Raw genomic sequence first — 12,463 nt, 5'->3', positions numbered from 1 at the left:
TCAATTTATAAAATTAAACAACATAGCATGACTACAAGCAATATTTGAGACAAAGAGAGCCTTTACCAAGTCAAGTTTACTAATCAACTAACTTTTTCATTTATTTAAGAAAGGTTCAGTTTACTTAATAATCAAATTGCTACTTAAATATGCTGTAAATAGAGAGGCTTTCTGATACAGAAAACTAGAACAGATAAGAAATACCACCACCACAATGAACAACTGGAAGGGATGGGAGGGAAGGAAAATGGCTTCTAGGTGTACAAATGAAGCACATCATGCCTTAAAAAGCTTGGCAATTGAGAAACTGAACTCAAATCCCCAGGTGATATCTTTAGTACCTAACACGACTGTACTTTTACTCGCACTAGAAAAACCTACTAACAGCTCACACAACAGTCTGGTTATGTTAAATTGCTTTTACTAAGTGAGCTGGCATGAACAAAAGTATGATGCAAGACTGCCTCTGTACTGATTCCTATGTTTGTGATTCAGAAGCACATCATCTAGTATTTAGTGATATTCCCATTTGTTCAAAACAACTACATATAAACAATACCATTTATTTTCTAAAATACATAAGAGCATTCAACCTTAACCCTGGGGACACTCAAACATACAGCTGAAAATAAGAGCCACGAATCAGCACTGCTGTCTTAGTTTTCCACGAACTTGGCATGTCTATTAAACACAAGAAAGACCAAATTTGTGATTGCATGACAACTGGGCTTCAAATTTCCCACACAATCAAATCTGTCATACTAAACTAGTAACAAAACTGCTGGACTACCACTATTTGAGTGTGGCTTCTGTAACAACAATGTATGCCAACTGACTATGGGCTGCATAACCCAATCCATGTACAGTAATTTTTGAAATGTTTTGGAAAAAATTGAAGACAGCAAACCAAGCCAACCAAGCCACTGTACTCCTGTACTCAGCCTCTAGCTATAACACATTCTACTCTGTTACAAATAATGTCAAAAACAACAAAACTCATTATTATTGAAACAATAACAAAAAGTTTGTTCCATAAAACATACTATCTAGAATCACCATAAAACTCACTACCTAACATATTTCTTAATAAACTAAATATCTACCATCTTTCTGCTAATTACTGCCATGGTCACAAATTTTTTTTTAGTTAATGGTTTTTTCATGTAACCACAATATTATGCTCATTTGCTCTGACAAAGGACTCATGCTCAAAAAACCCTTTAAGGAGACCAATTTACACTATCATTTCAGTTCATTATCTCGTATTGATCCTAACCTTTGATTTTTTTTAACGTTTCAAGATTTTACCTGCAAGTTACTAATTTTAAATCTGCTGTTCCCTGGACTAATACTTCCACTTAACACAGTCAGCAGAATTTGCTTAATAACTTATGAGCAGTTTACTTCACAGCCTTAATTGATCACTGTTATAATATAACTTCTCCTAAATGCAGTACATAACATCAAGGAGTGGGACATTCTTGATATTTAGTGATGGATGCAGATCAAGTTGTACATCAAAGCTTAGAAAGTTCTTTGAACCACATCATCAGATTACTAAGCCCAACTAAAAAAAAATAGTAGTAATAATAATAATAATAATAATATCTACCACTGTTGTATGTGACAACAATCTCAAGATCTAGTCAATATTATAGTAAGTATACTCAGAGCCTAGGAACTCCAATAAGAGTTCATTCTGCAGCTAGCTTCAGCTTTCAGTTTCACCCACAGGAATATTAATTACCAACACGGCAGAGGTTGACTAAGTAAGTATTTACCATCCTATACTCTAAGCCACTGAATGCACACAATGCATAGCTCAGCTTTATGGTAGCTGTCATGGCAAAATAAAGTTATATTAATACACCAGTAAAAGTAAACTCCCCCCTCTTCTTTTCCTGGGATATAGGTAGGAATTGGTTCTGATTAGCAAACAAACCCTGACAAGTGCTCCTCCATGTCACAAAGTTTTTTTGAAAATATGGGGCATTAAATCAATTTGCTGAACTTAAATTGTTTTCCTATATGAAACTTCACAAAGTATTTCAATTTACAATTAATGTCAGTTTGCTTCAGTTTATAATATGGGAACCTTGACAGGCAGTAGCAGTTTATTTGATATTCAGTGTAACTTATAATACATTACAGCACCATTTTACTTGGAAATCTTGCCATCTAAGAATCCCCATAAATCTATGAGGTAGAGAAGCCACAATCTCATGTATTCAATTTTCCAGACTGCAGGTGACATAAATGTATGATTCCCTATCTACTCAAGACAGAAGGGCTGCCAGTAACTTACAGAATCCCTACCAAATCCTCACATATCTCACAATGGCAGGGGGTTGGGTTTACTTTGACTGACACATTACATCTACATTTGACAGCCTTACAGCTGCCTGAGGAATCACTATGTAGTACAGCCCCTCAAAAGGCTCCTTAACATGTTAGCAACATCTTCACTCAGGCACTGGAGGTGGATATGGAGTGGACTTTGGACCTGTGGCTCCTGAGCAAGCTCTTGATGGAAGGTGAGGCTGTGAAGAGGTTGCACCCCCTGTGGCACCCGTACTGCATTTAATGAGAAAAAAGAATCTGTTCAGTGGATAGATGTATTTTTTTTAATACAACACTTATTTACTCAAAAGAAAAGTTGTTGCCAAAAAATGATGGACAAAAATAAATGAATGGATCAAGTTTGCAAATATAATGTAGGCACATGGAATGAATGCCCAATCCTTTTTTTAAGTCCTTTTCATGGTGCTACAGATGAAAATGAATTTTTTATAGATGACTCATACTTGCCTAGTAGACTAATGTGACTCTGAGCTTTTTTACTGGTTTCTGCTTCATTTATAAGAGATGACCTATGTGACAAATCCTCTTTCCTGGCAAAATGTTGTAGCTCTTTTTTTTTTTAATTAGTTTCTGCTACATGAAAGACTTCCTAGGAATGACTTCAGAAAAAGGAAAGACTTCCAAGGAATGACTTCAGAAAAAGGAACACTTTTTGCATTATTATAATTTCTTCCAAACTAAGTGCAAACCAGCAAAAGTTTTTATTCTCTCTTATCTAAAAAAGTTGAAAAAAAAAGTGAGGTGACTACATTGTCCTGAGCTTTTCAGTTTTGGTAAAGTTGATGTTCAAGATGGTTCAGTTTAAGTACAAAGTCATGTTTAAAGTAAAGGCCCCAACCCCAGAAGGTCTGAAAGGCAATTCAAATTAACTTGACAAGTACTTTGACTGCTACCTTTTAGCTTTCAGCAGAATTGTAAGGGTAACAGCCTTCTCCTTGGAAAACTTTTTCTCATAATTATCAAGCGAGAAGTTTTTGAAAACCCTTTCTTCATCTCCACAAAGCATGGCAATACCACCCTGTACATTTATAAGACATGAATAATGTTAAAATGAATGAAGATAGACATAGCAAATATCTCTCATTCGTTAAACAGTGCAACAAATCATCTCAGTCCCAGAAGACAAATGAAACCCACAGTCCCAGGTTAGGGAGACACACCCATACATAATCCATATTAGGGTGGAAGTGTGATTGGTAACATTGATAAGTACCTTAGCATGGAAAAAGGTTTACAAAACTAGCTGTAAGATGGATGATGATATTAATGGAGTTTCTTGAGAATAACAAGCCTGTAGAGTATTGGTAAGGTTTTGTTAGTGTCTGCATATACTCTACAAAGGGACAGCAAAATGTCCCAAACAGGCAAGACCAATAAAGCCTCTTCAACAACCCAACAGTGGATGTAATTGTATGTTAGCTTTCCTAGAAAAATAAAACAATTGAATATGGTCTGCTGAATTAATCTGTTGACACTACACACCTCCCCATCCTCTTGGGAACAGTCATATGCTGCTTCACTTGCACAACTGCCTCCAGCACGGGTCCCTGAATAATCATTTAATATAAATTCACTCAAGTTGAGTCAAAAATGTGTAACAGACTACATGTAAGTGAAGGGTGCTAATCCATTATGGCAAAAACTAAGGGCAGCCAACCAAAATATATGTGGGAAGGGAAAATGAAGGGGACTTGGGGAGACAAACTCTTTCCATTAAATTGTCCTTCGGTCCAGAAACACATGCATGTTAACACTTCTAACAATAACAAGCATGTCACCATTATCTGCAACAAGTCTATTCCCTTTTTCTGCCTTTTAACTTAGAATATATTGGAAAATAATTGCTTCTGGGGTGTGACAGAAAATTAATTTTTTAAATATGTGCCTGCAAACGTTAAGAAAACCTTTATTCTTTCATGACTGAAAGAAAAACACAGTTGTATATCTCTTCTTCCATCTGTTTCACATTTCTTGATTCATTAAAACTACACAGGAGACAGACTTAAGCCATGCTGCTATGTATTGTACAGAGTTGTACAATGGAAGATGCCACGACAATGGCTTTGTGGGAAGGAAAGGCTTTGCAGATTAGGCAGTTCTTACAGGAGTTTATATTATGGTTTTATTTCATCGTTTGGGTTCAAACCCGATTTTCTTTGGTTCAATCTCAAACATTACAGTAACTACATGTTCATGTATAATGATTACCGTGCATTTGAACAATACAAAGAATACTAATTACCCGCAGAATCTGGAAATCCTCTCATGCTTCGACAAGCTACTGTTGGCTTGACCGGACCACCAAATCCCTGATTCATTCCAAATATTCGACTGGGGCCCCTAATCAATTAGGAGAAAAGTTCATCAGACAAGTCAAGTTCTCATCTAAATGATTTCAAATGCTCAACTATTATTATGTAAAATTTTGAATACTTAAGGCAATTTGTCAATCAAATACTGTTTTCACAGAGAAGTTTCAGCCCTATAATAATTATGGCAACAGAAGCAAAGTGCTCAATAATGGATAAGTGGTCATTACTATGGTCAATATGATTAATTCTGTGATTGGTAGATTTGGCTGAGTGGACTTAGTATGATTTGCTACTTCAACTGTCCAATTACAGGTGTCTGATTATGGTTAACTGTTTGATTATACTGTACAGAATGATTAGTGAAAAATAAAGCAACTAATGCACCAATCACATTTGAAGAAATAATTGTAAAGGCTATGACTAAGAAGATAACAGAATTGGATATTTATGCTTATTAAATATATGTACATTTGACAAATTAAAAAGTGATGTCTACATGTACCAATCACCTGATCTTGCATGCTCTGGTTATGGCATACATTCACATTGGTTAGCCTGAATTTTGACATTCTTTCTCAGTATGATAACAAATTTATCAACATGCAACTTCTAAAGAAGAATCAAGGACAATTTGGTTCTTTCTTCAAATAGAATAGGAAACAAATAGATATTAAACATACCCACTGAGAGAACTCATGCTAAATCCACGGTGAGTGCTGCGGGCTCTATTTGAAACAACTATCTTGGTTTTGATTTTCAAACCCAAGTCAAATAGTTTCCTGTTGCCCACCCCACTTATATCTTTGTTGTTCTCAAAAAGACTTAACGTAGCACCACTATCACAGATGCCTCTTTCTACCAGCCTATCCATTAGCTCCTGAACTGTGGCAGACCATTTTATATCAACTTTTACTTCACTTCCATCATGTCTTAAGATATCAATGTTAATATCCCTGTCCTTGGTAACCTTCAACTCAGGTGTCTTCTTTGATGTTAAAATTGCACAGGTGAGTGTTTTGCCATCAATATCCACATCTGGTTCCTTGAAACCCAGAAGTTGCTCATGAGGTGGGATTTTGAGTTTCTCTGCAATGAAATCTTTGACAGTATCCAAAGAAACATTTTGTGGATCCAGCCTCATGATGATCGGGTCCATCCCACTGGATTCAATCTTGATTTCCTCTGTATCATTGACAACTTGAATCACCTCATTTTTGTTCAATGCATATGACCTTAAAAAGGCAAGGAAAGAAATATGCTTAAGTTTAAATAGTAATTATCATATGCTGCCTGTTTTAGGAAAGATTTCCTTATTCTTTTGCTTATTCATTAGTGCTACAGTACTAACAGTTTTCATCAGTACTACTAACAGTACAAACAGTATGCATGAAGCACATTTTCCTTTAGTATTTTGTTTATTCATCAGTACTACAGCACTAAAAGTGTGTATGCAGCACTGTACAGTATTTGTTTATGTTTTAGTCCAGAAACCAGATGGCAGCCACTGCAGTCATAATCAAATGGATTTTTGCATGACAAAAAAATAATAGTCATTGGATGATTATTTTAGCATTAACACTTCAGTGAAATACCCAGAAACAGTTAATTACATAGTTGGTGAAAAAACCAAAACCAGAACCCTGCCTGGTGCCGGAGGGTTTGAGATCATGAGACCCAAGGGGGGGAGGGGGAGAGGGACCCAGCTTGCCTTACTGGTTTCCCAGAGGGTAAAGCAAATTGCTCAAGAAAATATATCACATTGCTGTGCCAAGATAGCCTGAAGCATCCTGTCCAAGAGGAACAGGTTATATCCTTGTCTTCCAGAGAAAACAAAGTGTTTCTACAATCTAGTTAAGATAAGGAGGAATGTAGATGAGCACTAACTGTACTTGTAAAAAATTGATCCAGGATTGAAACCCCCTGTGAAACTGTCATAACAACATCTTTGCACTAAATTGATGTAACTTTCACCTGATAGTTTTTCCTTCATCTAAGATTTTGCCACCTCTCAACAGATATGAGATCATGGAATCCCACTTTTTGCTGATCTCCTGTTTTAAGTCACCAATGGTTGTTGTACTAGAAGGGGCTATCGACACTGGAATGAGCTTTTCTTCCCTTTGATCTCTCACATGCTGTGCAAAAATTTTCAATATGTGAACTTCAGGTTTAAACTCCAGCTCAATGAACCCATTAAGTTCTGGTTTTTCACCATAGAAGTCAGCACTGGGTTTGGGTTTGTTGTCATCTACATCACTAAAGAACCTCAACCTTCCATCAGCCCAGGAGGAACCTTCAATCACCAGAGGGTTATGAGATATTGACCGCTTAGCTTCTAATGCCCAAACACCAAGAAACATTCCACCAAATGTTATGTCCACCTCAGCAGCTATAGGTGCAAGTAGAAACCCAAACAAGAAGGATTTATTATAATAGTGAATCAGAATTTCTAAGAGAAAAATGTTTAAGGGAGAGTGGACACTTATTTTGGTATGTTCACAAAGGAACAATAGGGGCTTTAGCACACTATGAAAGTATTCAGTTAAACTTAGACAAGATTGGGATTTGATTCCTCTGTTTGTATGCATTGGACACTTGCTGTAGAGTGACATAATACACAATAATGACACTAAAATTCAGTTTTTTTCCGCTGAAGTTACCACCTACCATGATCATTTTCATTTCCAACAACAATACAAAACTGCGTCCCACTCTCCATCATGACCATGCCCTTGTCATGCGTGCTTTCAGTGAGCTGGCCATTAGTTACCACCACAGAATAACCTGCCTTGTGATAGCAGCCAAACTCCTGTGACCAGTCTGTTTGACTGTTGGGCATGTAATTCTGTGATTGCATAGCTAAAATCTGTTGAAGAAATGCCATTTGTTTTTCAACACTAAGTTGTTGGGCAGAAGGGTTTAATGCTGCAATAATTTCACTCAGTTCTGCCTGAGAATGAGCACTGGAGCCAGGAAGAGCAAGGCCACTGTGCATAGCACCTCCATGAACTAGAGCACTGGAGCCAGGGGAAGCAAAACCACTATCCATAGGACCTCCATGAACCAAAGGTGGAGCACCAGAGCCATAGAAACTAAGGCCATAGTCCATAGAACCTCCATGAACTGAAGGTGAAGGTGTTGAAAAAACACCAGGTGGATGGTAGCACTTGGGTCGCCCCATGCTGGCAGGTGCTGGATCATGCGGTTCTTCATCATATGTCACAGGCCTTTTTTCACCAGAAGTGGATGTGGGTATCCCAATGTCTGAAGGTGGAGTGGAGAATCCATCTACAGAGGGGTTGTCCTTAGTGAGCTCCATGGTGACAGGTGTTCCATGGGTTGAACCAGACAAGAATACCTTAGGTTCTTCATCTAATGTTACATCACTGTTATCACTGATGAATGGGTCAGGCCCACTTCCTTCTTCATGAACAGTTCCAACAGGAGATGATGGATTAGAATACCCACTTTCTGTAGGTTCTTTAGAGCTTTTGGTATCAGGGGGAACCAATTCACATTCTTTTGTAGATTCATTTGCAAAAAACAATGTACCATGGGTATTGGTTCCTGTAACTAAAAAAAATTGAATCATTGAGCCTGTAATCAATTTTCCAACCCCCCCCTTTTTTTTTTAATTAAGTCAGTCTTGAGTGTGTCAATTGTTAAATCAACAGGGACAAAATTCATTGATTTGAACACACAACTTTCTATTGACTTAACCACAACATTTTATCAACTTGATTTTAAAATGTTAGAATCTGTCCACTTTCAGTTTTGCTCCAGTCTCAGCAGAGACATTGTATCATAAAGCTGGCCAAGTCACACAAGAGTTCAGGTCCTTTGCAGCCTCTCTTCGCGCCAGTTGACACAATAGGCAAAGAGAGGGAGTGTGTACTCAGAGTAATTGACAGAATTTTGAGTGTGAAAAATCTTTTAAGCAAAGAACTGCATTACCCTCAGTGATTTGGGGGGGGGGGAGGGGGGGCGTTATACAAATGTACCTTTGTCATCCACCTCCATGGCCTTTCCTTGGTCAGTTTTAGATGGCCCGGTAGTTTTCACTTTTTTCTCTTTAGGACGTGCTCCAGAACCATTATCATCTACAGGACTTTTCTTTTCAACTGAAATTAAGATTACAAACCAGAGAGTTTTGTTTTTAGAGTTGAAGACATTTCCTTATCAACACAACAAACACACCATTTGCTTATAAATTCACATGAGCGTATTACTGTTTTTTTTCCACATATTTGGTGTGACAGTGGTTGTTGCTTTTAATCCTCTTAGAAATTTTGTGCAGGAAATTGGAGCAGCACTGGCCGAAATTGATCCCTTTGCACATGCCCTATGTTTAACTGCTGTGTTTATAAATAGAAATAGTGTATGTATAACCTTCTAAAAATTATATTATAGATGTAATTTATATAACTTAAAGACAGCCAATTGTGACTGTTGTGCTCCATTATCTTTGAATAAAACTTACAGTTGCTCACCAAAATGCAACTTTCTGCTTGTTAAAAAGAAAAAATAAACACAATGGAAATAGTTCAAAGTTCATCCAGAGTTTAAGGTGCGACAATATCATTACATGCACTCTTACATTTCTCTCCATCAGCCTTGGATTCTGCTGCAGATTCTTCTCCATTTTCATTACCATCAGTAACAACATCGCTATCCAGATTACTTGAGGACATGCTACTAGTAGGCACTTTTCCATCAGGTAAACCACTGTTATTAATGGGAGCTTTTCCACTATCAGATTCCTCTGGACCATTATGGTAAAGGATCTTATTGTCACAAGGCCATTTTGGAGATTGTTTGAAGGTGCTTTTCATCTCCACATCACTAACCTCCTCTTTTGTGGTGTTAGATTCTGTGATTTCATCTCTAGCTGCTTCATCACTTGTCAGTTGTTCATTGCTGTGTAAGTCAATGGACCCATCATGTGAGACCTCCATGCCCTCTTCCCTTTTCAACATATAATCAGCTTGGGTTTTCTTTGTCTTTTCTTTCTTTCTCTCCATCGATTTTTCATCCTGCAACAACTCATTTTGCACTGCAAAATAAGAATAATAATTATTCAAAGAGTAATTAATCATAATCAAACAGTACAAGTATCACAAAGAGTACTTTTCTTCCTCCTCCTTCCTCCTCTCCACCATTAACCCTCTACACCCTAACATAAGTATGCATATATTCCATATCATTTTACCTCTCCTACCTCTCCTAGGATGCTGAAAAGAGAATTTGTTCAAAAGTTAAGAGCTTCTCTAGTTGGTGATCGTTTCCTTTAATCTTGTGACCCTAATGTTTAATTCAGGGTGATATTATAAGGAGAAATTAGATGCTGGTCACTCTTTGAGGTCAAAGTGCTCAGCCACTTTGTAGGATGTTCTTTCCTCTCCTAACCCAGTACTCTACTTCATTCAGTGGATACTCAATTGCACTTACAATCAGGACTGTTCTTTCCACTGTGTCTTCCATTAGCAGTGCCATCAAACTCTATATCAGAATCTGGAAAAAAAAAATGCTACATCAACCCAGAGACTGCTTAGTTCAAGGTGAATGAAACTTGAAAAGCATTTAGTACATAAAAAAGCTTTAAGGATCTCAGACAGAGACAAATTCATGTGTGTACAACTTATACTTAAATTGTGACCCAGAAAGGCAAATGGACACTAATGGAAAACCATTCAAACAATTAAAATGCACAGATGACGAACAGTTAAGAATGGTCCTTGAAGCATTCAAATGGTTTGCCTAACTGTTCGAATGGGTGAATAAATTATTTGAACCATTTGGTCAGCCGTTTGAACGGATGAGTAAAAGTTTCAAACAAACAGGCAAACTGTTTGAATGAGTCAATAAATTATTTAACCAGTTTGATTAGCTGTTCAAATGGTTAGCTTAGCCGTTCAAATGGATGAGTAAAATGGATAATGTCAAATGGACTGGCAAGCCTTTCGAATGGATGAAAATATTATTGATTCATACGATTGGTTTACCAATTGTACAGATGATAAATTACTTAAATGGTTTCGGAAACTGTTCCGAGAAAATGGCTTGATCATGGAACGGGTAATGTTGCTGTGCACTGTTTTCATTTTATTTGTCATTGTTGTCAATTTCAAGGCCTTTATTCTCATGATCGAAAATGGAGACTATTTCAATTTCTTATCAAAATAATGTTTTTAGTTATTGTCTGAAACTACTGAATATCTCATGAAAGTGTTTGTCATCATGGTTTAAAATGATGGCTGAGTTAATCAATTGTCTCATGATTTAGTCACATAGATATGGGTTGTGACATTTCAACTGCTATACTGACTAACTGGAGAAACAACAAGTGCAATTCTCTCCTTTCAGACAAATGAACAGAGTGGACGTCAAACCATTCGAACAGATGCCATTGGTCTCAGAATGGACATTTTTAGTTGGTGAATGGATGCAAAAACTGTTCAAACAGATGTTGAAACTGTTTGAATGGATGTCAGAACTGTTCAAACAGATATTGCAATACTTTGAACAGATGCTAATGTATTTTGAATGGATATGCAAAGCGTTTGAACAGTCTGTTAAACGCTTTGAACAAATTTTTTTATACATTATGCATACAGTTCATTGATAAATAACAGCTATTGAACAAGAAGAATGCAATTTGGTCTGAAATCATACTCTTGATTTCAAAATCAGACAAGCATGTGCGGGAGTTTGATTCAAATCAGATAAAGACATTTTAGTCTGTGCAAATATTTTATTGAACCAGTGCTGAGCTGGTTTGTAAAAAGTTGCAAAAGTTGTCTTTCATATTCCTGCAATTTGACTGGTTACTTTAAACAAGCCTTCAAGTCTGATTGGTTGATTGCTTTCTCATTGGATAGGAAAAAGGTGCAATTTGGGGCAAAGAAGGTGCTATTCTTGATTGAATAGCATCGATGAGGGCCAATCAGATTGCCAGGATCGCCAGTTATTTCAAAATGGATGTAATTAAAGAAAACTTTTAATGGCAAAAAAAAGAGTATACCCTTGGGGTTAATAGTGTGGGGAAATACGAAAATCTTTCCAATACATATTTCTCACAATTATTACAACAAATGGTAGACCCATTCCCAGCAAATAACATAAATCCACAACAAATGTAAAGCGCATCATAATGCAAAGTTCTTCTGATACATATACTGTAGCTTGAGAAATGATGTGCATGTAAATGTTAAGAAAATTCTATATACAAACCATTAGTTCCCAAGTTCGGTGCACCAATTTGATTGGAAATCTCTGAAAAGTACAGTTCTTTAAGTACTATTTTTTCCACAAGATCTTCTCGCCCTATTTCGTTGAGACCATTTTTCAAGACACCAAAATTAGTTCGACTGAGATGACACCTTCTTTTCAATTCCTCAAAATACGCACAAAATGACATTTTATCGCACTCAGCGGATGAGACGTAAGGCGTCAAAATAAACTTTAAATGTTCAAGGTCTCGTAAGCTCAATTCCCTTCCAAGTTGAAGCAAAAAGCTTCGAAACTCAAAGTTCAGCTTTTGTTCCATGGAGAATGTTTCAATCACTTCCGCTTTAACCAAAGTTGCTGGATATCCCGCAGTCTTTCACCAGGTAGAAAACATTAGCTATAGAGCCCTCTGATGGACGGATTATAGCGATTAAATGAAATTTCAGTTTCGAACAAACGTCAGTGGAATTTACACAACACCAAAGAGAAAGAGATTTCGGCTTCACTTCAAAAACGAAAGGCCTCGCCGGGGTATTCCCCAACCTCGATTTCACGAGTGACGT

The 12,463-nt window shown here is 37.0% G+C and overlaps 1 protein-coding gene across 1 annotated transcript; it reads right to left on the bottom strand.

Moving 5' to 3' along the window:
* Nucleotides 1-75: 75 nt before the first annotated feature.
* On the bottom strand, nt 76-12,442 carry LOC113669121 (uncharacterized). The gene is made up of 11 exons (XM_027185117.2): nt 11,904-12,442; nt 10,122-10,184; nt 9,271-9,726; nt 8,675-8,794; nt 7,341-8,246; nt 6,645-7,062; nt 5,354-5,905; nt 4,604-4,701; nt 3,844-3,908; nt 3,255-3,379; nt 76-2,574 (listed from the first exon to the last, which is right to left on the bottom strand). The coding sequence occupies exons 1-11, from the start codon at nt 12,217-12,219 to the stop codon at nt 2,463-2,465; spliced, it is 3,231 nt and encodes a 1,076-aa protein (XP_027040918.2). The 5' UTR covers nt 12,220-12,442; the 3' UTR covers nt 76-2,462.
* Between the last annotated feature and the right edge of the window lie 21 nt (nt 12,443-12,463).

This window comes from Pocillopora damicornis, chromosome 10 (genome assembly GCF_964200805.1).
Source record: "Pocillopora damicornis chromosome 10, jaPocDami1.2, whole genome shotgun sequence".
NCBI lineage: Eukaryota > Metazoa > Cnidaria > Anthozoa > Scleractinia > Pocilloporidae > Pocillopora > Pocillopora damicornis.
Note: the sequence above shows the minus strand (reverse complement) of the source record. Positions and strands in the feature narration are given on the sequence as shown.

Bases quoted from the DNA above. Each gene is read 5' to 3' on its own strand.
- LOC113669121 (XM_027185117.2), bottom strand. From the start codon at position 12,219: ATGGAACAAAAGCTGAACTTTGAGTTTCGAAGCTTTTTGCTTCAACTT. The intron at 4,702-5,353 runs GTATGTTTAATA...CTAATTGATTAG, and splicing joins AGCATGAGTTCTCTCAGTGG to GGGCCCCAGTCGAATATTTG. The intron at 3,380-3,843 runs GTGTGTAGTGTC...ATAAATGTACAG, and splicing joins GTTCCCAAGAGGATGGGGAG to GGTGGTATTGCCATGCTTTG.